This window comes from Astatotilapia calliptera, chromosome 23, assembly GCF_964374335.1.
Source record: "Astatotilapia calliptera chromosome 23, fAstCal68.1, whole genome shotgun sequence".
In the NCBI taxonomy this organism is placed as follows: Eukaryota; Metazoa; Chordata; class Actinopteri; order Cichliformes; family Cichlidae; genus Astatotilapia; species Astatotilapia calliptera.
This window is the reverse complement of record NC_137443.1, coordinates 6,453,605-6,476,440: the sequence shown is the minus strand read 5'-3', so window position 1 is coordinate 6,476,440 and position 22,836 is coordinate 6,453,605. Positions and strand designations below refer to the sequence as shown.

Sequence of the window (22,836 nt, the reverse complement as noted above, 5' to 3'; positions counted from 1 at the left end):
GAGCAGCAGGTGTGCCATGATGGTTGCAATACCAAAAAAGTATAGAATACATGGTATGAAGTACTTGATTTGGATCATGACTTCCTTGTTGTGGGGAGAGTGTTTGGGCTGCAACTGGGCATCCAAACCTCTGTACCTCTGGGGTATTGTTTCTCTTTTAGTTCAATTTACAATACTTTAACTCTCCTTTAAGAATCTGGAGTTCTGTTGTCCTCTTTGTTAAGATCCTCTTGCAAAAGCTGTCCAGAAAGGAGCTTGGACTGGAGGATCCTGCACTACTGTCAGCTTTGCAGGAAATGGATGAACTGGTCACAGGAGCTGGAGCACTCCACTGCCAGATGCTTAAATCCTTCTGACATTGGTGACATCACAGGAGCACAATTACTTAATTTATAGATGTAAATGAAGTAGACTATGGCTCGATGACCTCACATTCTGGGCTCCTTGCTTATAAATGTGGGCTAATGTTGTAAAAACCTCAGCATAAATAAGCATCACTGTCAATTTAGTCCAAACTTGCTCTATCTGGCTTAGGCGACTTATTAGGTTCAGCTCAATTTGATCCAAAGGAATCTAGCTATGTGCCATGCCATGCTTATAATTCCTCTTTGTTAGATCAATGCAATTTGTTATACATTTGCTTGAACCAAACACAAACTACAGCTGTTCCAAAATGCGGCACCACACTCATATTTAAGCTTCTCTTCACTGGCTTTACCTAGTGATTATAGAACTAGTTTTAAGAGTTTTTTGTTGACCTTTAAAGTTCTCTATGAGCTTCAGCCAAAGTATATTTATCACATCTCCTGTCATCGTACACCACTGGTCATAAACTAAGGCCATGAGCCAAGGCTCTGCTGGTTGTCCCACAGTTCAGGTGAGAATCAAGACTAACCGAACCTTTTCCATCAGGGCAACCATTCCTGTGAAAAACCTCCCTGAGAAGTTTAGATATGTTTTCTTTCCTTTCATCACCTTCTCCAGTGATCAATTTTAATTTGATCATTCTTACTGTATTTGAATAACTTTATACTTGCTTTTAATTTAAAATTTTTGAATCTTCTTTATTCCTCACTCATCATCTCCTTGTGCTGCCAGCATTTATATCACTAAATAAATTAAAAAAAAAAAAAAAATCCTTTCCATTGGTTGGAGAGCAGCTAAAAAATAGAATGATAGCCAAGGAGTACAAAACCCGCAGTGTGGTGATCAAGAACATTTCATTTATTTACAATAAAAACAAGCCTGGGCCTTAAAAAACAACAACCAGGGCTAAAAATCACCAAGCTGCCATTTAAACATTACATGGGTGCAACAGTCTTAACATAAATATTGTAGGAACATCCCAGCATTCACCGGTTGTGTCTCACTGGGAAAGGTCTTTTACTGGGTCCACATCCAACACTAGTTCAAACAATTCCATGGCCAATCCAAGGTCTCTTAAAGGAATTTAAAAAGGAAACTCATTCATAATCTTCGTGTAGCCTTTTTGCAAGCAATAACGTCCCACATGTGAAAACACTAAAAATAACCCCACCATTACCAGCTTTTATTTTGAAGTCCAGATGCGCAAACACGAGTCTTTCCTTCACCTTTGTGTTTAAGGAAGTCCACCCATTTATCTGATCGCACTTTGTTTCTTGGTAGCATCACAGTTAAAACACTGCAGTAATCCAGCATTCCACATTAAGAACTTTAAATGGAGACATTATACAGTGTTCTTGGCTTGGAGTGGATAGATGGGAGGAGCATTTTAATATTTCTCTGTGTTTTCCTGCTGTTGTCTGATATTTGGAAGAACAGAGTGCCGAAAAACTTCCCACCTGGACCGTGGGCTCTCCCGTTTCTCGGTGACATTCATCGCATCAGGCCTGATAGAATACACCTGCAGTTCAGAGAGGTACACATGTTTACTATTAAGGGAATAGTGTTTTATTTGTAATATATTTATTTTCTTTCTTTGTTCCTTAAAAGTACGTTAAGATGTTAGTGGAGTAAAAATCAGATAAGGGTAGCTTTAATTACAAAAATGTTATATTTATGGTTATATTAATGGATAATAGGTATTGATTTGTAAAATCAATTCAATTTTATTTATATAGCGCCAAATCACAACAACAGTCGCCTTAAGGTGCTTTATATTGTACAGTAGATCATAGAATAATAGATACAGAGAAAAAACCAACAATCATATGACCCCCTATGAGCAGCACTTTGGCGACAGAGGGAAGGAAAAACTCCTATTTAACAGGAAGAAACCTCCGGCAGAACCAGGCTCAGGCAGGGGCGGGGCCATCTGCTGCGACTGGTTGGGGTGAGAGAAGGAAAACAGGATAAAGACATGCTGTGGAAGAGAGACAGAGGTTAATAACAGATATGATTCAATGCAGAGAGGTCTATTAACACACAGTGAGTGAGAAAGGTGACTGGAAAGGAAAAACTCAATGCATCATGGGAATCCCTGGCAGCCTACGTCTATTGCAGCATAACTAAGGGAGGATTCAGGGTCACCTGGTCCAGCCCTAACTATATGCTTTAGCAAAAAGGAAAGTTTTAAGCCTAATCTTAAAAGTAGAGATAGTGTCTGTCTCCCGAATCCAAACTGGAAGCTGGTTCCACAGAAGAGGGGCCTGAAAACTGAAGGCTCTCCCTCCCATTCTTCTTTTAAATACTCTAGGAACAACAAGTAGGCCTGCAGAGCGAGAGCGAAGTGCTCTAATAGGGTGATATGGTACTACAAGGTCATTAAGATAAGATGGGGCCTGATTATTTAAGACCTTGTATGTGAGGAGCAGGATTTTGAATTCTGGATTTAACAGGAAGCCAATGAAGGGAAGAACAGGATAAATATGCTCTCTCTTTCTAGTCCCTGTCAGGACTCTTGCTGCAGCATTTTGGATTAACTGAAGGCTTTTCAGGGAGTTTTTAGGACATCCTGATAATAATGAATTACAGTAGTCCAGCCTGGAAGAAATAAATGCATGAACTAGTTTTTCAGCGTCACTCTGAGACAGGATATTTCTAATTTTAGAGATGTTGCGCAAATGGAAGAAAGCAGTCTTACATATTTGTTTAATATGTGCATTGAAGGCATGTCCTGGTCAAAAATGACTCCAAGGTTCCTCACAGCGTTACTGGTGGCCAAGGTAATGCCATCCAGAGTAAGAATCTGGTTAAATACCATATTTCTAAGATTTTCAGGGCCGAGTAAAATAACCTCAGTTTTATCTGAATTAAGAAGCAAAAGGTTAGCGGCCATCCAGCTCTTTATATCTTTAAGACATTCCTGCAGTTTAACTAATTGGTGTGTGTTATCTGGCTTCATGGACAGATAGAGTTGGGTGTCATCTGCATAGCAGTGAAAATGTATGCTATGTCTTCAAATGATACTGCCTAAGGGAAGCATGTATAATGTAAACAGAATTGGTCCTAGCACTGAACCCTGTGGAACACCATAATTGACCTTAGTGTGTGAAGAGGACTCTCCATTTACATGCAGAAATTGGAGTCTATTAGATAGATATGATACAAACCACTGTAGCGCAGTACCTGTAATACCTACAGCATGTTCTAATCGCTCTAATAGGATATTATGGTCAACAGTATCGAATGCTGCACTGAGGTCTAGCTGTTGGATGAGAGCTGCTCCATCCAAATTGGGATGGATGCCGTCTCTCCTAACAAGAACTGAGAGAACTGAATATAAATAACTTGAGCTTATTATACAATATGATACTACAGTATATTTCTAGCTAATTTTCTCTTTCTCTCAATAAAACTTTCTTTAAAGATATGACGCATCTTGGGGTCACCCTGAAAGAAAGGCAGATATGAAATGTATAAATTACATTCGAGGTCAAAATATGACAAGATATTTGGCTGCAAATGCATTTGCATAACAACAAAAACAATAAATAACAACAAATTTTACTATTGAGCTTTCAGGTTTACAAACAAAATGCTGGCATGCATGGATATAAATGCTACCAAAAACATAACCTCCTCCGAAGAGTTAATAATAAAGTATCCAAGAATTAAAGGAGCATCTTTTTTCAATACCCATTACTTTTCCACAGTGGAAGAATATTTGTAATATGGATAGTAAAAGGACCTTCACCTTTTAAAGTACTAAGGACAAGTTCAGGGAAGTTGCCATTTAAAACTCTGGCAATCATTAACTCAGTGAACTTTATCTACAGTTGCCTTTATTCACACAAGAGAGAAGGTTTGTTGCTTGAGTTTGGTTTTTGAAGACCACCTCAAGAGGGTTCAGTCAGAGCTGCATTTTCAGTTATATTCTCTTTTTAAATATTTTCTCATGTGTTTGCAGTTTGGGTTCTTGTTAAGAGATATAATATTAATGAGGCAACATTGCTGCAATCTTATAGTATCTGTAGTAAGGATGTAGAAGCAATATTAATTCTCTGAGTACTGTTGAACCACAACATCTGCCTGCTGTCTTTGTTCAGTTTGCAAAGAAATATGGAAACATTTTCACCATCAGAATCTTTGGTGGAAGAACCGTGGTCATTAATAGCTACAAGTTTGTGAAAGAAGCCCTGGTCCAGCAAGGAGACGACTTCATAGATCGACCCACCGTACCACTGTTTGAAGAATTATTTGGCAATGAAGGTTCTGTTTTTCTCTTTTTTCACTGAAAAAAAAAAGATATTTAGTTAGTGTTGAATACAGTGAACAGCATAATTGAGACACCAAATCAGAGCTGTAAGCATGTAGCTAGTGTTTGTTACATTCAGTCTAATATTGTGTATTTGTGTGTTCAAAGGTCTTGCGATAGCAAATGGTTATCCATGGAGGCAGCAGAGGAGATTTGCTCTTCATACCCTAAGAAACTTTGGTCTTGGCAAGAAGACCCTGGAGTTATACATCCAGCAGGAGTGCCAGTATCTCTCAGAGGCTTTCACAGAACACCAAGGCATGAAAAAGACATCTATGCTTTTTTCCGAAGAGTCCAAAGATCACCACCTTTCTCTGCGATAGAACTGAAGTTATGAGGCTTATTGCCACCATTCAGTAGAGTTTACCTACTGTTATGACATGGGTACTTGTCCCCCATGTGTCAGGGGGCTTTGTCTGTGACCCAGCATTTTGAGGTCTTAGTTCTTTTGTGAATTCAATGTGTTTTGGAAAGTTTTAGTTTTCTCTTATTTACTAGTTCTATGCTTTGGCTGTATGTTTTGTCATATTTATTCCCATGTTGTCTGGGCAAGGTGTCTCATCTCCCCTTCCTGTTTACATGCCTTCTCATGTTCTGTTCCATGTCTCCCCTCTCTGTTATGTTTGTCCATGTATGTTTCTTCAGCCCAACCTCTCACCTCATGGTCCATGGATGTCATGTTTCTCTAGTCTTGGGTTTCTCATGTTCATTTGTAGGTTTATAGTTAGAGCTTATAAGTTATTGTGTAGTTTTTCACCTTTGTTTGCTTGTGCTTTTGTTTTTGTTGTAGTTATCAGCCAAACTAAATGGCTCGCTTTTTGTTAAATTTTAGTCCTGTCCCTTGTGTATCTGCTTTTGGGTCCGCTCCTCAGACACATTAACCATGACACTATATTTTCTGTCTTCATTTACAGGAAAGCCATTTAATGTCCAGCTACTGATAAATAATGCTGTGTCAAATATCATCTGCTGTTTGGTGTTTGGGAATCGATTTGAGTACACTGATCAGCAGTACCAGTCCATTCTTCATAACTTCAAAGAAGTTGTGCGCTTACAGGGAAGCATTTCAATACAGGTGAACCTCTTCCTACCGTGCTACATCATGCAATGATCACATTACATCACGATTTATCGAAAATGCACAAGCCAAATTTAAGCGTCTTAAATAACTAAAATGTGCAAATTAAATAACTGTAATTAAATATTGTGACTATAAAATGACATCTTTGTCATCGTTGTCAGCTTTGGTGGAGTGTGCATCCTGTCTCATTAAAACAAAAACAAACAAAAAAAAGTTTGCTGAATTTGCCCTCTAATATATTGCAATTATATTTCTACCACCACTTCTGCTGCTGTGGAATCCTTCGCTAGATTTTTATTCATAATTTTCCGAATGCACAGCTTCATATGTGGAGCACACAGCCACATGAATATTTATCCAGTCATTAAATATGGATTAATCTATCTTCCTATGGTGTAGATGTACAACATAATTCCCTGGCTGATGAAGTGGCTACCTGGACCTCATAAGACAATTTTCACTCTGACACAAGAGATAAAGGACTTCGTAGATATCAGGATCAGAGAACACAGAGAAATCCTTGACCCAGCGTCACCGAGAGACTATATTGATGCCTTTCTTATAGAAATGGCAAAGGTGAGTGTTGTGCTCGATCTCTATTATGTTTGTTCGTTTTGGTCTTGTAATGAAGTTTGATAACAGATTTTAATTTCTGTTGTTTGGACCGTTGATAGAACGAGGAGAAAGATTCAAGTTTTTCTCTCAGTAACTTACACGCTTGCACCATGGACCTGTTTTTTGCTGGAACTGAAACTACTGCCACTACTTTACGTTGGGGGTTGCTTTACATGATCTACTACCCTGATATACAAGGTATGTATGTAATACTCAACGGCACCTTGTATTTTGTCATGTCAAATTTTTGTTTAGAAATAATAAAAATTCTGTTAGTTTCCAGAGAAGATCTAATTCTTTAACTTTAGTTTCTGTTACTCTAAAATGTGCAATTGTATTCTTTCTTTTAATATAAAACAGCAGTATATATCAGGAAACAAGAAGTCCAGCATATGTGTGACAATATAAAATCTGCATTTTGTAAAGATGGCAGATTAACATTTATATTTTCACTTTTTAATAGATATATGCTCGATTGTCTCCTCTTGCTTGTTGTGTTGACAAAGGTTAACTAATTCACAAATGCTAAAACTAAAAATATATTTCCTGTTCATGTTTCTGTTTATATTTCATAGTTTATTAAGTAGTCCAGTAATCCAGTATTGGTATTAATGACTTGGAATGTCTTTTTTTACACTCACTTTTAGTTTCTCACTTAGTGTTAGGTTACTGTAATAACCTTGATACACACTCTGATTGTATCCTGTTTTCACTGTGCAGAGAGAGTTCAAGCTGAGATCGATGCTGTGGTTGGTTCGTCCAGACAGCCCTCTGTGAGTGACCGAGAAAACATGCCCTATACTGATGCTGTCATTCATGAGATTCAGAGAATGGCCAACATCATTCCTCTCAATGTGCTTCGTATGACAAGCAATGAAACTACAGTGGATAAATACACAATCCCAAAGGTACACAATCCATAATACTTTCTGGCAGCTAGCTGTAGACTAAAGTATTCCTTTTCTACCAATTCAACCACTTGAGGCTGACTTCAAAGGTCTTCAAAAGCAATATAGCCTATGACTGAGGGCATAATTCCTCTTTAATAAAATTGAATTTTAATTACTTTTACTTGAAATTAAAATGTAATTGTATTTACTGACAAATACTTAAAAATAGCCACACTAGAACAAAGAGGTAGCAAGTCAGATTTTTACAGGAAACACTGAAAAAATGTCAAAAGAAATTTAAATGTAGCTTGTCTAATATGAAGAGGAAGATTGTTCCAAAGCAACGGGGCCACAATAGAGAACGCCCGGTCTCCTCTGAGTTTCAGCCGTGACTTAGGGACTGAAGGGAATGAGTGGGAACATAAGGCTTCAACAAATCGGACAAATAGATGGTTGCCAAACCATTGAAAGATTCAAAAACAATTTTCATAATTTCCACTAGGGATCAATGAAGTATTCTGATTCTGATGATTCCGAAAAACCAATAAATGAACTTTAAACAGGATCCTAAATTCGATTGGAAGCCAATGTAGAGAGGCCAAAACCGGAGTGATGTGGTCGAATTTTCCTCTACCAGTTAAAAATCAAGCCGCAGCATTATGCACTAATTGTAAGTGTGACAAAGTGCCCAGCCCCTATTAAAATGGAATTACAGTAATCCAGGCGTGAAGTAATAAAAGCATGAATTACAATTTCTAAGTTACGTTTGGAGAGAAAAGGGCTTGACCTTCGATAGATGTCTGAGGTAGTAGAATGCTGATTTTATCACCCCATTCACGTGGTCATCAAAGGTAAGTGCAGAATCGATCTTTACTCCAAGATTTGTGATTGAACTCTTCAAATAAGAGGTCAAAACAGTGAAATTAACATCTGGAGGGTTGGAAAATCGATTTGGGCCAAATAAAATCGCTTCCGTTTTAAATAGCTCTTTTAGATCTTTTGACAATGTTACATGGCCTTTTTCCATCAGCTCACCTCACTAGCCTTTTAGCACCTAATAGTCCAGGCTCCATCCAACTCCTTTTAAACTGCCTTGAAGATTTCAAGGCTTGGATGGCTCTCAACCTTTTGAGCTTCAATGAAAGCAAAACAGAGGTAATTATATTCAGGCCTAATAATACCTCATGCACCCCACTTAATTATGGTTGGCTTGGGTCATACATCAAATAGAATGTCACAAATCTGGGAGTCATTATGGACTCTGATTTTAAATGTAATAAACAAATCAGCTCTGTCTTGAAAAAAAGCTTTTTCCAGTTAAGGCAAATAGCAAAGCTTAAGTCAGTTTTGTCAAGGCATGACTTAGAGAAAATAATGCATGCCTTTATCTAAACTCGGCTTGACTATTGCAATGCACTTTACGCTGGAGTCAGCCAATCATCCCTCTCACATCTTCAGCTTATTCAAAATGCTGCTGCCCGTCTCTTAACTGGTACACACAGGCACGAACATATCTTCCCTATCCTGTCCCCTCTTCTTTGGCTTCCTGTTTATCACAGAATGAATTTTAAAGTCCTAATCTTGACTTAGAAATGCCTAAACGGTCTTGCTCCTCCATACCTTTCTGATGTACTTCAACAACCAGATGATTTTGGTTGTCCCAAAAACTAGGCTGAAACTTAGAGGAGAACAAGCTTTTTCAATTGTGGCTCCCAAACTTTGGAATATGTTGCCTTTAAATGTTAGACAGGCATCTTCACTTCCTGTTTAAGTCTCTTTTCAAAACACATTTATTCAATAGCGTCTAGACTGGTGTGAGTTGATATGCTTTTTATGCTTTTATGTTTTATGTGTTTAAATGTGAATGTTTTTATCCTTCATTTTATCTATTGTTTTGTTCTTGTACAGCACTTTAGGCAAACTTTCTGATTTTTACCCCAAAACTTGATTCTGCTCATCTGGATGTAGCATTTTCAGTGGGAGAAACGTTTCGTCACTCATCCAAGTGAGTTATTCAGTCTCTGCTTACTGCAGGTTTCCCCAATCTTATAAACAGTACATTTACATTTGGATTTTGTTGAGAAGATGAGAGATGTCATTATGGAGGTGGATGAAACCATGGTCTCGTACGATGTTACATCAAAGAGGGCTTTGCTATCCTACCCTGGAACACCACCAAGTCATTAGTTCAGATATGTGGATGACACCTGGGTGAAAATCAAATCTCAGGACGTACCACAATTCACGGATCACGTGGACCGACACATCAATTTCACCAGGGAGGATATGAAAAATGGCAGGTTAGCCTTCTAAGACTGTGAGATTTCCATCAGTAATGGGGGACATCTAAAAGCTGATTTGTACTGTAAACCTGCACATATGAATCGGTATTTAAGGTTTGATTCTCATCATCCACTGGAGCATAAACTGGGTGTCATCAGGACGCTACAACACAGAGACATAACACAATCCCCACAGACACAGCGACCAGGGAGGCAGAAGAACATCACATCAAGAAGTCCCTGAGTAAACGTAGTTATCCCAGCTGGACTTTTGTCAAAGATGGGAAGGCACCAAAAGAAAGCTCCAGCCGATCCAGGAGAGAAGGACAACTACTGCCTAAGTGAAAACGCTGGTTTGAACGCGGAGTCAAGGAGGCCATTTACGTGAAAAGGGAAAGACCACCTCTTAATCGAGGAGGGGGCCTAAGGGTACATCTTTCGCCATCGTACAATGCTGTGATTGCAGCCATTCCCCAACTGGCCTCCCAGCATATTGTTCCTTCAGTGGGCTGGTTTCAGTCATTATGTAAATGTACTGTTTATAAGACTGGGGAAACCTGCAGTCAGCTGAGACTGAAGAAGTCACTTGGATGAGTGATGAAATGTTTCTCCCACTGAAAATGCTACGTCCAGATGAAAAGAATCAAATTTTGGATATTTACTTACCTGGATGAGCATGCATCAAGATGTTTCTGTTTTTTTAAAATGCTATATAAATTGGATTTGGATTCTGTCATATGGCAAATTAAACCAATTTTCAGTAACAATTTAGATTTGTTTGTTTGTTTACTTGTTGGTTTTCCAATTTCAGTATCTCAGGTCTTAAGATTATTTTGTGGGGTTTTTGGGGTTTTTTTTGTTCAGGGTACCATGATACTGGCTACCCTGGACTCAGTCCTACACGATGAGTCAATGTGGGAAACTCCACACTCTTTCAATCCTCAACACTTTCTGGACAAGGATGGTAAATTTCGTAAGAGAGATGCTTTCCTTCCATTTTCTGCAGGTTTGTTGTACTCTTTTAGCCAAATGGCATGCATCCTTGGTTTGTTGCAGAAGTGTAGTAAAAAAAATTGTTTGAATAAAACTCATGACTTACTGTTTATTCTCAGGCAAGCGTGTGTGTCTTGGAGAACAGCTGGCCAGGATGGAGTTATTCCTGTTGTTTACTTCCCTCCTCCAAAGGTTTTCTCTTTCGCCACCTGCTGGAGAGCAGCCCAGTCTGGATTTCCAGTTGGGAGGCATGCGCTGTCCCAAACCTTACCGCCTCTGTGCTGTACCACGTTAAACCATCAACTATGGCAAACTGAAAATAAATCACTCCTTTATTACATTTATCATCTAATGCAGTTTAGTTTTTGTTCTTGTAGTCCAGTAGACCTTTTTCATTAACTTTTACAATATAAATCTATTGTACTCTAACAGAAATTACTAAAAATGTTAAACCACCAAAAAACTGAGATTAGTTTATCCTTTTTTTCTGACATTAAGGCAAGTGAAAGGATTGAGTCTCTGTTCTGGTTAACGATTTCAGAGATACCTGCCTGGTTCATTGCTTTTACAAGTAAAGTGGATTCTGTCCCTTTTAAGGACAATCAAAGTAATCTGTTAGAAAACTTTCCACTGTATTTGAAGGCTTACAGAATCATTTGTTCTAAATTGTTACTTTACCTGAAATGAATGTTAATTCTGAACAATTACCATTAAAAAAATCTCAAGCTTGACTTTTCATTTCTCTTTACACCATTAACACACAGTCAAAGGTTTTTGTTTTACCTGAAGTGTGTTTGACGTTAGAGATAGAAAACGACAAGTAAGAGAAAATCTAGGGTGGCAAGAGTAGAGAGAGCATTGAAATCCTTTTAGAAATACTTCTAAAACTAATCATTTGAAATGTAAAAATATATGAGCAGCAGGTGTGCCATGATGGTTGCAATACCAAAAAAGTATAGAATACATGGTATGAAGTACTTGATTTGGATCATGACTTCCTTGTTGTGGGGAGAGTGTTTGGGCTGCAACTGGGCATCCAAACCTCTGTACCTCTGGGGTATTGTTTCTCTTTTAGTTCAATTTACAATACTTTAACTCTCCTTTAAGAATCTGGAGTTCTGTTGTCCTCTTTGTTAAGATCCTCTTGCAAAAGCTGTCCAGAAAGGAGCTTGGTCTGGAAGATACTGCACTACTGTCAGCTTTGCAGGAAATGGATAAACAGGTCACAGGAACTGGAGCACTTCTAGGTTGCCAGGTGCTTAAATCCTTCTGACATTGGTGACATCACAAGAGCACAATTACTTCATGTAAGTAAAGTAGACAATGGCACACTGACCTTATTCATATATAGCTGGGCTCCTTGCTTATAAATGTGGGCCAATATTGTAAAAACCCAGCATAAATAAGCATCACTGTCAATTTAGTCCAATCTTGCTCTATCTGGCTTAGGCGACTTATTAAGTTCAGCTCAGTTTGATCCAAAGGAATCTAGCTGCCATGCCATGCTTATAATTCCTCTTTGTTTGATCAATGCAATTTGTTATACATTTGCATGAACCAAACACGAACTACAGCTGGTCCCAAATGTGGCTGCCAGAAAAAAGAATTCCACAATTTATGACATATATATTCACATGTATACTATGTAATCATATATACTCGCGTACACTATATATATATACCTACACTGGAGTGTTTTATATAACGGAATCATTGTGATAAGCATCTAACCTACATGTTTAAATCACAAGACCCACATATTTAGGTCAAATATTATCTACAATTACATTAATGAAGTGTGTGCCACTTGTTGTATGAGGACATGTTGACCAATACTGTCTCAAATGTAGTAATTAGGATCAATAAGTAACCTTTGGTTGTGTTATGGCCAACGGTGATAAGTCCAAAGAAAGGGTTAAATAAACTCAGCCCTGCTAAGATGCACCTGGGAGGCTATCTGCCCGTCTTCGCTGTCAGAAGGTGATGCATCACCCATCTTTAACCAATATAGTAAACAAACTTGGCCTGGCTGAGAGTGGACCTGGGACTCTTTTTGCCCGTCTCAGTTGACGAAGGCTGAGAAAAACCCTTCCTTAATGGATATAGTAGCATACCCCTGGCAGTAAACACCACAAAGTTGTCAGGAGGATTAATTGTTTTCGCTCTGCAGTTGCTTTGATATCTGTAGTTTTGCGGACTTTTGGACTCACTCTCTCTCAAAACTGTCAAAGTCTATTATGCTAACACAACTGTGTCACTAGCGATCAAGTAGCACATCTTAATATTTTACAGCTAGTCTAACTTCAGTAACCCTACAAGCATCACTACTGTTTAGCTTGCTGTCTTCCTCAATGTTCGCAGATAGCAGAGCTGTATATCTTAATTTTTTTCAGAAATCCCTTTCAGAACCTGGTATATTATGTTTAGGTGGAAACTAGCGAGCTAACTCCCTGCTAACTTCCAAATTTTATTAATCCTGTTTTCATGGATGCCTGGATGTTAAACTTAATTGTTACCTGTTACAGCAGCCACACTGATTAAAGATGAAAGAATTTAGACAGTTTGTAACTCCACAGTCATGTAATGCTGCAGTGTTTGTTTGATTTTGGGACCTGAAGCGGAATTTGGGCCCGGAAACGGCTAATGACGTCAGACTTAAAGACCAGATTGGATCTAAAAAGCTAGACATCCACATCGTTGGTGTAATAAGGTTATCATATTGGCTTCAAAATTTGCAACCAGACTTCTTTTTTTCTTTCCTCGTGTTCTACTTACATGAGTCAACCATGTTTTTTTAGAATTAAACATGCGTAATTGTTAGCTTGGTAGTTCGTATTCAGGCTTGACTGCCATTGAAAGGACTTAAATTGTGAAAAGAAAAAAAAACTTCCAAGCACACAAACAAGATGTTTGCTTGGAAGCTATATCATTGTTTTATTCAGCCACTTAATAATGCAGCACTCAATAGTTTGGCCTCTCCATCATTATGAAATGGTATAAAGTTACTGGACACTGTTTACATATCTACATATACATGTCTTTGTTCGATTTTCTTTAGGAGGTGGGTTGGCTGTGCTGGTGGGTTATTCTTTGTTTTATGCAGGAAATAATTGTTTTTCCCTCACAATGTCAATCACCGATATTACTGATACAGTAATCAGTACTTCATACATAATTTTATGTGTAGCCTTTTTGCATGTAATAATGTACTATGTGTAAAAAAAACTGAAAATAACACCACCATTATCAGCTTTTATTTTGAAGGCTAGTCTTAGCTTCACCTTTGTGTTTTAAGTAGTCCACCCATTTATCTGATCGCACTTTGTTTCGTGGTAGCATCACAGTTAAATCACTACAGTAATCCAGCATGCGACATTAAGAACTTTAAATGGAGACATTATACAGTGTTCTTGGCTTTGAGTGGATAGATGGAAGGAGCATTTTAATATTTCTCTGTGTTTTCCTGCTGTTGTCTGATATTTGGAAGAACAGAGTGCCGAAAAACTTCCCACCTGGACCGTGGGCTCTCCCGCTTCTCGGTGACATTCATCGCATCAGGCCTGACAGAATACACCTGCAGTTCAGAGAGGTACTCGTGTTTACTATTAAGGGAATAGTGTTTTAATTTTAATTTCTTTCTTTTCTTTCTTTTTTCCTTAAAAATCAGATAAGGGTAGCTTTACCTTAATTACAAAAATGTTATATAGGAGTAGGTAATGGATAATAGTATAACTTGTGCTTATTTTACAATATAATACTACAATATATTTCTAGCTAATTTTCTCTTTCTCTCAATAAAACTTTCTATAAAAATTTAACGCATCTTGGGGTCAACCTGCAAGAAAGGCAGATGCGAAATGAAAAAATGACATAAGAGGTCAAATTTGACAAGATATTTAAATGCAAATGCATAGCAACAAAAACAATAAATAACAATAAATTTTCAAATTGAGCTGTCATGTTTACAAACAAAATGCTGGCATGCATGGATATAAATGCTACCAAAAACATAACCTCCTCTGAAGGGTTAATAATAAAATATCCAAGAATTAAAGGAGCATCTTTTTTCAATGGCCATTACTTATCCTCAGTGGAAGAATATTTGTAATATGGATGTAATAGTTAGTAAAAGGACCTTCTGCCTGTTTAAAGTACTACAGAACAAGTTCAGGCAAGTCCCCATTTAAAACTCTGGCAATCATTAACTCAGTGAACTTTATCTGCAGTTGCCTTTATTCACACAAGAGAAAAGATTTGTTGCTTGAGTTTGGTTTATGGAGACCACATCAAGAGGGTTCAGCCAGAGCTGCATTTTCGGTTACTTATATTCTCTTTTTAAATATTTTCTCATGTGTTTGCAGTTTGGGTTCTTGTTAAGAGATATACAGGGAGTGCAGAATTATTAGGCAAATGAGTATTTTGTCCACATCATCCTCTTCATGCATGTTGTCTTACTCCAAGCTGTATAGGCTCGAAAGCCTATTACCAATTAAGCATATTAGGTGATGTGCAACTCTGTAATGAGAAGGGGTGTGGTCTAATGACATCAACACCCTATATCAGGTGTGCATAATTATTAGGCAACGTCCTTTCCTTTGGCAAAATGGGTCAAAAGAAGGACTTGACAGGCTCAGAAAAGTCAAAAATAGTGAGATATCTTGCAGAGGGATGCAGCAGTCTCAAAATTGCAAAGCTTCTGAAGCGTGATCATCGAACAATCAAGCGTTTCATTCAAAATAGTCAACAGGGTCGCAAGAAGCGTGTGGAAAAACCAAGGCGCAAAATAACTGCCCATGAACTGAGAAAAGTCAAGCGTGCAGCTGCCACGATGCCACTTGCCACCAGTTTGGCCATATTTCAGAGCTGCAACATCACTGGAGTGCCCAAAAGCACAAGGTGTGCAATACTCAGAGACATGGCCAAGGTAACAAAGGCTGAAAGACGACCACCACTGAACAAGACACACAAGCTGAAACGTCAAGACTGGGCCAAGAAATATCTCAAGACTGGTTTTTCTAAGGTTTTATGGACTGATGAAATGAAAGTGAGTCTTGATGGGCCAGATGGATGGGCCCGTGGCTGGATTGGTAAAGGGCAGAGAGCTCCAGTCCGACGCCAGCAAGGTGGAGGTGGAGTACTGGTTTGGGCTGGTATCATCAATGATGAGCTTGTGGGGCCTTTTCGGGTTGAGGATGGAGTCAAGCTCAACTCCCAGTCCTACTGCCAGTTTCTGGAAGACACCTTCTTCAAGCAGTGGTACAGGAAGAAGTCTGCATCCGTCAAGAAAAACATGATTTTCATGCAGGACAATGCTCCATCACACGCGTCCAAGTACTCCACAGCGTGGCTGGCAAGAAAGGGTATAAAAGAAGAAAACTAATGACATGGCCACCTTGTTCACCTGATCTGAACCCCATTGAGAACCTGTGGTCCATCATCAAATGTGAGATTTACAAGGAGGGAAAACAGTACACCTCTCTGAACAGTGTCTGGGAGGCTGTGGTTGCTGCTGCACGCAATGTTGATGGTTAACAGATCAAAACACTGACAGAATCCATGGATGGCAGGCTTTTGAGTGTCCTTGCAAAGAAAGGTGGCTATATTGGTCGCTGATTTGTTTTTGTTTTGTTTTTGAATGTCAGAAACGTATATTTGTGAATGTGGAGATGTTATATTGGTTTCACTGGTAAAAATAAATAATTGAAATGGGTATATATTTGTTTTTTGTTAAGTTGCCTAATAATTATGCACAGTAATAGTCACCTGCACACACAGATATCCCCCTAAAATAGCTAAAACTAAAAACAAACTAAAAACTACTTCCAAAAACATTCCGCTTTGATATTGATGAGTTTTTTGGGTTCATTGAGAACATGGTTGTTGTTCAATAAAAAATTATTCCTCAAAAATACAACTTGCCTAATAATTCTGCACTCCCTGTAATATTAATGAGGCAACATTGCTGCAATCTTATAGTATCTGCAGTAAAGATGTAGAAGCAGTATTAATTCTCTGAGTACTGTTGAACCACAAAATCTACCTGCTGTCTTTGTTCAGTTTGCAAAGAAATATGGAAACATTTTCACCATCAGACTCTTTGGTGGAAGAACCGTGGTCATTAATAGCTACAAGTTTGTGAAAGAAGCCCTGGTCCAGCAAGGAGACGATTTCATAGATCGACCCACCGTACCACTGTTTGAAGATTTATTTGGGAATGAAGGTTCTGTTTTTCTCTTTTTCATTAAAAAAAATATATATAGTTAGTGTTGAATACAATGAACAACATAATTGAGACACCAAATCAGGGGTGTAAGGTAGTGTTTCTTATTCAATCTATTATTGTGTATTTGTGTGTTCAAAGGTCTTGTGGGTTCAAATGGTTATCCATGGAAGCAACAGAGGAGATTTGCTCTTCATACACTCAGAAACTTTGGTCTGGGCAGGAAGACTCTGGAGTTATACATCCAGCAGGAGTGCCAGTATCTCTCAGAGGCTTTCACAGAACACCAAGGTATAAAAAACATCTTGGTGACATGATTGCCACCATTCAATAGAGTGGGCTTGCTTTGTTATGACACTGGGTACTTGTCCCCATATTTTCTGTCTTTATTTGCAGGAAAGCCCTTTAATGTCCAGCTACTGATAAATAATGCTGTGTCGAATATCATCTGCTGTTTGGTGTTTGGGAATCGATTTGAGTACACTGACCGGCAGTACCAGTCTATTCTTCATAATTTCAATGAAATTTTGCGCTTACAGGGAAGCATATCGATACAGGTGAATCTCCTTCCACCATCCTACATTATGCAGTAATCAAATTACATCACAATTTATATAAAATCCAAAAGTCACATTTAAGCAACCACAGTCTCCCTACAGGGTTTCTAATTTATAATGAGGAGCAAAAACAAATACTGATTTAAAACACACCAAAGGGCAGAGAGGAGGAAGCCAAGTCCTGGCAGATGCAAAGCCCACAGATATAAACAAAATGTCAGACATTTAGAGATTTCTCCAGATACAGACAGACAAACTGGTGGTAGCTAACCAACCGGACATTGTAGTGGAAGACAAGCAGAAGCAGCAGACAGCCGTAGTGATAGACATAGTGATACCGAATGACAGCAACATCAGGAAGAAATAACACAAGAAGCTGCAGAAGTAACAAGGGCTCAGAGAAGATGTGGAGGGTGAAGGTAACGGTGATCCCAGTGGTAATCAGAGCACTAGGTGCAGTGACTCCCAAACTAGGCAAATGGCTCCAGCAGATCCCAGGAACAACATCAGAGATCTCTGTCCAGAAGAGCGCAGTCCTAGGAACAGCTAAGATACTGCACAGGACCCTCAAAACTCCCAGGTCTCTGGTAGAGGGCCTGAGCTTGAAATTCCCCCCACCTGTAGGGGTGGGGGGAATTTCTGCAGACATATATATATATATGTGTGTGTGTGTGTATATATATATATATATATATATATACATACATACTTCTGCTTGTCTTCCACTAAAATGTCCGGTTGGTTAGCTACCACCAGTTTGTCTGTCTGTATCTGGAGAAATCTCTAAATGTCTGTCTATTATTTTTAAATGTTACTAGTACTGAGATGAGACCTGAGTAATTGCATCTCTTTCTATCACATTTTCTTCATGATGAATAACAATAAAGGATCCTTAATCCCAATAGACATCATATTTGTATACGTGTGTTCACAAGTAGTATTTGTACCTAAGTAGATGTTTTTTTATAACAATCAGCTTATATCGGGTAATATGTGGAGCCAAGTCTCTTCAAGTGCTTTTTGAAAAATGTCTTGAAACTTCTCATCTATATGACAACTCCTCATTTTGAAGCATTATCTAAATCAACTTAAATTTCAGTGAACACTGGGGAATATGAACTTGATCTCTCTCATTAAAACAAAAATCAAAAAAATGTTTGCTGACATTGTCCTCAAATATTTTTCTCTTGGTAATTATATTTCTACCACCAGCTTTGCCACTGTGGAATTCCTGTTAGAAGTGTGTTAGATTTCAATTCAGAATTCTTTGAATGCACAGCATGATATGTCCAGTCATGAAAAGATGGTTTAATCTGGCTTCCTGTTCTGTAGATGTACAACATAATTCCCTGGCTGATGAAGTGGTTACCTGGACCTCATAAGACAATGTTCACTCTGACACAAGAGGTAAAGGACTTTATAGAAATCAGGATCAAAGACCACAAAGAAACCCTTAACCCAGCGTCACCGAGAGACTATATTGATGCCTTTCTTATAGAAATGACAAAGGTGAGTGTTGTATTTGAGCTCCATCATGTTTGTTCATTTTGGTCTTGTAATGCAACCTGAAATATAAGATATTTTAATTTCTGCTGCTTGGACTGTTGATAGAACGAGGGCAAAGATTCAAGTTTTTCTCTCAGTACCTTACATGCTTGCACCATGGACCTGTTTTTTGCTGGAACTGAAACTACTACCACTACTTTACGCTGGGGGTTGCTTTACATGATCTACTACCCTGATATACAAGGTGCGTGTGTAATACCCAACAGTACTATGTATTTTGTCATGTCGGTCTTGTACTGTGAGAAAAAGCATGCAGGTTGTGTTAGTCATCTACATAATACACAAAACAGAGTTTATGATAGTCTCATCATTTTTTTTTTTTAGCATGTTTTGATTTCTAGTTGGGAATCAGTTAGTTTCCAGAGTAGATCCTGGCATTATTTATCAGAAAACAGGAAGACCACATATGTGGTCATGAAGCTGACAATAAAAAATCAATATGTGAAGATAGCCGATTGACATTCATTTAGACTTTCCACCTTTCAATAAACATATGTTTAAATGTTTCGTAGCTTTTGTGTTGACAAATATTAACAAATTCACAAATACTAAAACTGAAAATATATTTCCTGTTTATGTTTCTAATTATGTTTGATCTGAAGTTAATAATTCAGTATTGGTAGTAACTGTTTTTTCTTAAGTACGTTTTTATTTTTACATTAATAACCTGAAATTGTTTCTCACTGTCAATTTTAATTTTTCATTTACTTTTAGATAAATATAATAACCTTGATACAGACTCTGATTGTATCCTGTTTTGACTGTGCAGAGAGAGTTCAAGCTGAGATTGATGCTGTGGTTGGTTCGTCCAGACAGCCCTCTGTGAGTGACCGAGAAAACATGCCCTATACTGATGCTGTCATTCATGAGATTCAGAGAATGGCCAACATCATTCCTCTCAATGTGCTTCATATGACAGTCAAGGAAACTACAGTGGATAAATACACAATCCCAAAGGTACACAAACCATAATACTTTCTGGCAGTTTCGCTGTAGACTAAAGTATTCCTTGTCTACCAATTTAGCAACTTGAAGCTGACTTGAAAAGTCAATCCTAATGTTACACTTAAAATAACCAATGAAGCAGCTTTAAAAAGCACATTTAAAGCCTGGTATAAAAATAGTGTAACACTCACTATCAACTGTACTCTTTTGATGTATGATCAATCCTCCAGGTAAGTAAATCCCAAAAGGTTGATACCACATGGACCCGGAAAGTAAAGTGTATTTGTGATGTAAGATGGTGAAAATATTCTTCTTCCTCAAAATTATCCAGATATTATGCAGTCCTTAAAATGACTTATGTAATGCTTAAATAATTCACAGTACCATGCCTGTTTAGACTTCTCAACAATATATGGTAACTTCTGACTCCTAAAAAGTAACATGGCAGCAACCAAAATGCTAACCCATCAAAATGCAGAGTTTTGTAACTACACAGTGGCTGAGTCCATTTTTAGTCTGTGGTTATGTGCAGAATAAATACATGAGGTCCAAGAATAGATCTCTGTGGCACACCTGTGCTAATGGATTACATTAGTATTACATCAGGGCTCTGTATTACAGTGATTCATGACTACACATAAGGATACTCTTATGGCCCTGCATAGACTGCCTTTTGTCCTGCGACAGATAGAGTAGATGTCAAATCATACGGCCACTATTTCATCAAAACAGCAATGACTTAGCATGGTTTCTCTCTAGTTTCTCTGAAATACTGTATGTAATGACAATGCAACTTCAAATCAAATAAAAAGGTCAGCTTCATTACTGTTCTCATATTAACTCAAACCAATAACTGAAAGTGAGAAATTAATGTGAATAGACACCAGAATATACACTTGTAAAAATTAGAAATTTTGAGAAAACAGATAAATTTTTTAACACCTACGATTAAAGGTTAAAAACATCTAAAACAACCATTGCACTTGTCCCTGGTTCTTAATTAACAGGCATTATACACTTTGTAGTTTGACACAATTGCATACTAAAAAGCTCTTTTGGACATTTTGACAATGTTACGTTGCCTTTTTCCATCAGCTCACTTTCTGTTATATGGCAAATTAAACCAATATACTTGAATAACAATTTTAATTTTTTTTTTTATTTCTTTCAATTTTAGTATTTTGGTTATTTTTATAGTATTTTTTGTGCAGGGTACCATGATCGTGGCTACTCTGGACTCAGTCTTACATGATGAGTCAGTGTGGGAAACTCCACACTCTTTCAACCCTCAACACTTTCTGGACAAGGATGGTAAATTTCGCAAGAGAGATGCTTTCCTTCCATTTTCTGCAGGTTTGTTGTACATTAAAGCCTCTTGTACTGTTTTAGCCAAGACAAAATGGCATACATCCTTGGTTTGTTGCAGAAGTGTAGTAAACTCTATGATATAGTGAATATCTTGTAAATTTTTTGAATAAAACTCATGTCATATTGTTTATTCTCAGGCAAGCGTGTGTGTCTTGGAGAACAGCTGGCCAGGATGGAGTTGTTTTTGTTTTTCACCTCCCTCCTTCAAAGGTTTTCTCTTTCGCCACCTGTTGGAGAGCAGCCCAGTCTGGAGTTCCAGTTGGGAGCCGCACGCTGTCCCAAACCTTACCGCCTCTGTGCTGTACCGCGTTAAACCATCAACTATGACAAAACTGAAATTGTCTGATACTCAGTTTGATGAATCAATGTCCTCCATCATATTTGTCATATGAAGCATTATCTATACCTGCTAAATTCTTCTCACCATGGAGACCTTTTAAAGGAGCCATTCCATCCATTGTATTCAACAAATAAAAATTTGAAAGGTTTACAATATTAAATTACAACTTTTTAAGAGATCACATTCCACTGCATATGCATGATAATCGCTGTCATAAGCAAACATTTACAAGGACTTCAGTAAAATTTTGACAATAAGATAAATACAGCTGGACAAAAAAAAACAGTATTCTGTTTTTAACGTTTAATAGTACTGCAGAGATATTTACATAGGATTCAAACTTTAATTTATTAAGTTTAATCTACACTTGAGTCAGTGTCTACATTGAAAACAAAATCCCACCATATCTTGGTGGATTTGCTTGTATGTCGAGGATCAATAACCTATTTTAGTTCAATTATCCAAAAGATGATTTCACATAATCTTTAAGTACTCTATGAAACAATGCTTATTTGATTCAGTGTTTTGAAGTTGCTCAGTGCTTGAGGCAGGAATGCAATTCTATAATTTTGCACCACTGTGCTTGATGATTACTCTTAGATTCTGTCTTTGTGTTGCACAAAACCACTCGCTGTGTTTAGTCAGTTTTGTTGGCACTGACGGACCCTCATGAAACAGTGACCTCCTGGTTAATGAAGCTAACACTCGTCAATGATGTGTTTAAAGTATTTTAAGATTCTGGAAATATATCAGAATAGTAAAAAAAAATTCTGTTTGCTTTGATGGTATTTTGAAGGTGTTCTGCTAAACGTGGTAATCCTTATCTTGACTTTCCCAATTTCTTTAAAAGAACATAAGAAATCAGTTGTTATTCTACAGTAGACTCTCTATGATATAACCTAATGGGCGGGTTGATTACCAACAATCTTATGTCACTCTTAAACAAGAAGGCCCTTTTAAATTCACAAACTATTTTGAAAAGTATATAGGTTTATGTTTATTTGGATATCAGAGGAATGCAGGCAAACCAGGTGGTGACAGGGTGATCTTAATAACCATAATAATTTATTTCAGTTGGTGTGAGTGTTTTTATTTTTCATACCACTGCTTGTTATAAAATGCACAATGTCATAAATAAATAGATTTTCTGCATGCACTTGCCTTTTTCATTATGAGCTTGTGTCAGTGGTGTCAGCTTTAGTCTTTACCTTGGCAGAGGGCAGTAATACAATGAATGACTGGACTGACAGCTATCACTAACAGCTTGTAATCTCCCTACCCCAACTGTTAAATAATGTAGA

The 22,836-nt window shown here is 37.8% G+C and overlaps 2 protein-coding genes across 3 annotated transcripts; both read left to right on the top strand.

Annotated features, from left to right (window-relative positions):
- Positions 1–584: 584 nt before the first annotated feature.
- LOC113016258 (cytochrome P450 2J4-like) lies at positions 585–11,270 on the top strand. Its single transcript, XM_026158960.2, has 9 exons — positions 585–1,900; positions 4,470–4,632; positions 4,787–4,936; positions 5,593–5,753; positions 6,159–6,335; positions 6,434–6,572; positions 7,095–7,282; positions 10,411–10,552; positions 10,659–11,270. The coding sequence occupies exons 1-9, from the start codon at positions 1,700–1,702 to the stop codon at positions 10,832–10,834; spliced, it is 1,497 nt and encodes a 498-aa protein (XP_026014745.2). The 5' UTR covers positions 585–1,699; the 3' UTR covers positions 10,835–11,270.
- A 2,571-nt stretch (positions 11,271–13,841) lies between these two features.
- Positions 13,842–22,691, top strand: LOC113016256 (cytochrome P450 2J4-like). 2 transcript variants are annotated; one of them, XR_013905063.1, is made up of 9 exons: positions 13,842–14,128; positions 16,597–16,759; positions 16,901–17,050; positions 17,156–17,316; positions 18,649–18,825; positions 18,928–19,066; positions 19,652–19,839; positions 21,005–21,180; positions 21,333–22,691. XR_013905063.1 is itself a non-coding variant. In XM_026158958.2 (9 exons), exons 1-9 carry the CDS (start codon positions 13,928–13,930, stop codon positions 21,506–21,508), a joined length of 1,497 nt encoding a protein of 498 aa, XP_026014743.2. In that variant the 5' UTR covers positions 13,844–13,927; the 3' UTR covers positions 21,509–22,691. The 2 variants fall into 2 exon arrangements, 1 of the variants encoding a protein (XP_026014743.2); XM_026158958.2 differs by having other exon boundaries at positions 13,844–14,128; positions 21,039–21,180.
- The last annotated feature ends 145 nt before the right edge of the window (positions 22,692–22,836 follow it).

Excerpts from the sequence above, each read along its gene's own strand:
- LOC113016258 (XM_026158960.2), top strand. The coding sequence starts at position 1,700 with ATGGAGACATTATACAGTGTTCTTGGCTTGGAGTGGATAGATGGGAGG. Across the intron at positions 4,937-5,592 it reads GGCTTTCACAGAACACCAAG|GAAAGCCATTTAATGTCCAG; the intron begins GCATGAAAAAGA and ends CTTCATTTACAG. Across the intron at positions 6,573-7,094 it reads CTACTACCCTGATATACAAG|AGAGAGTTCAAGCTGAGATC; the intron begins GTATGTATGTAA and ends TTCACTGTGCAG.
- LOC113016256 (XM_026158958.2), top strand. The coding sequence starts at position 13,928 with ATGGAGACATTATACAGTGTTCTTGGCTTTGAGTGGATAGATGGAAGG. Across the intron at positions 18,826-18,927 it reads TTCTTATAGAAATGACAAAG|AACGAGGGCAAAGATTCAAG; the intron begins GTGAGTGTTGTA and ends GACTGTTGATAG. Across the intron at positions 21,181-21,332 it reads TTTCCTTCCATTTTCTGCAG|GCAAGCGTGTGTGTCTTGGA; the intron begins GTTTGTTGTACA and ends GTTTATTCTCAG.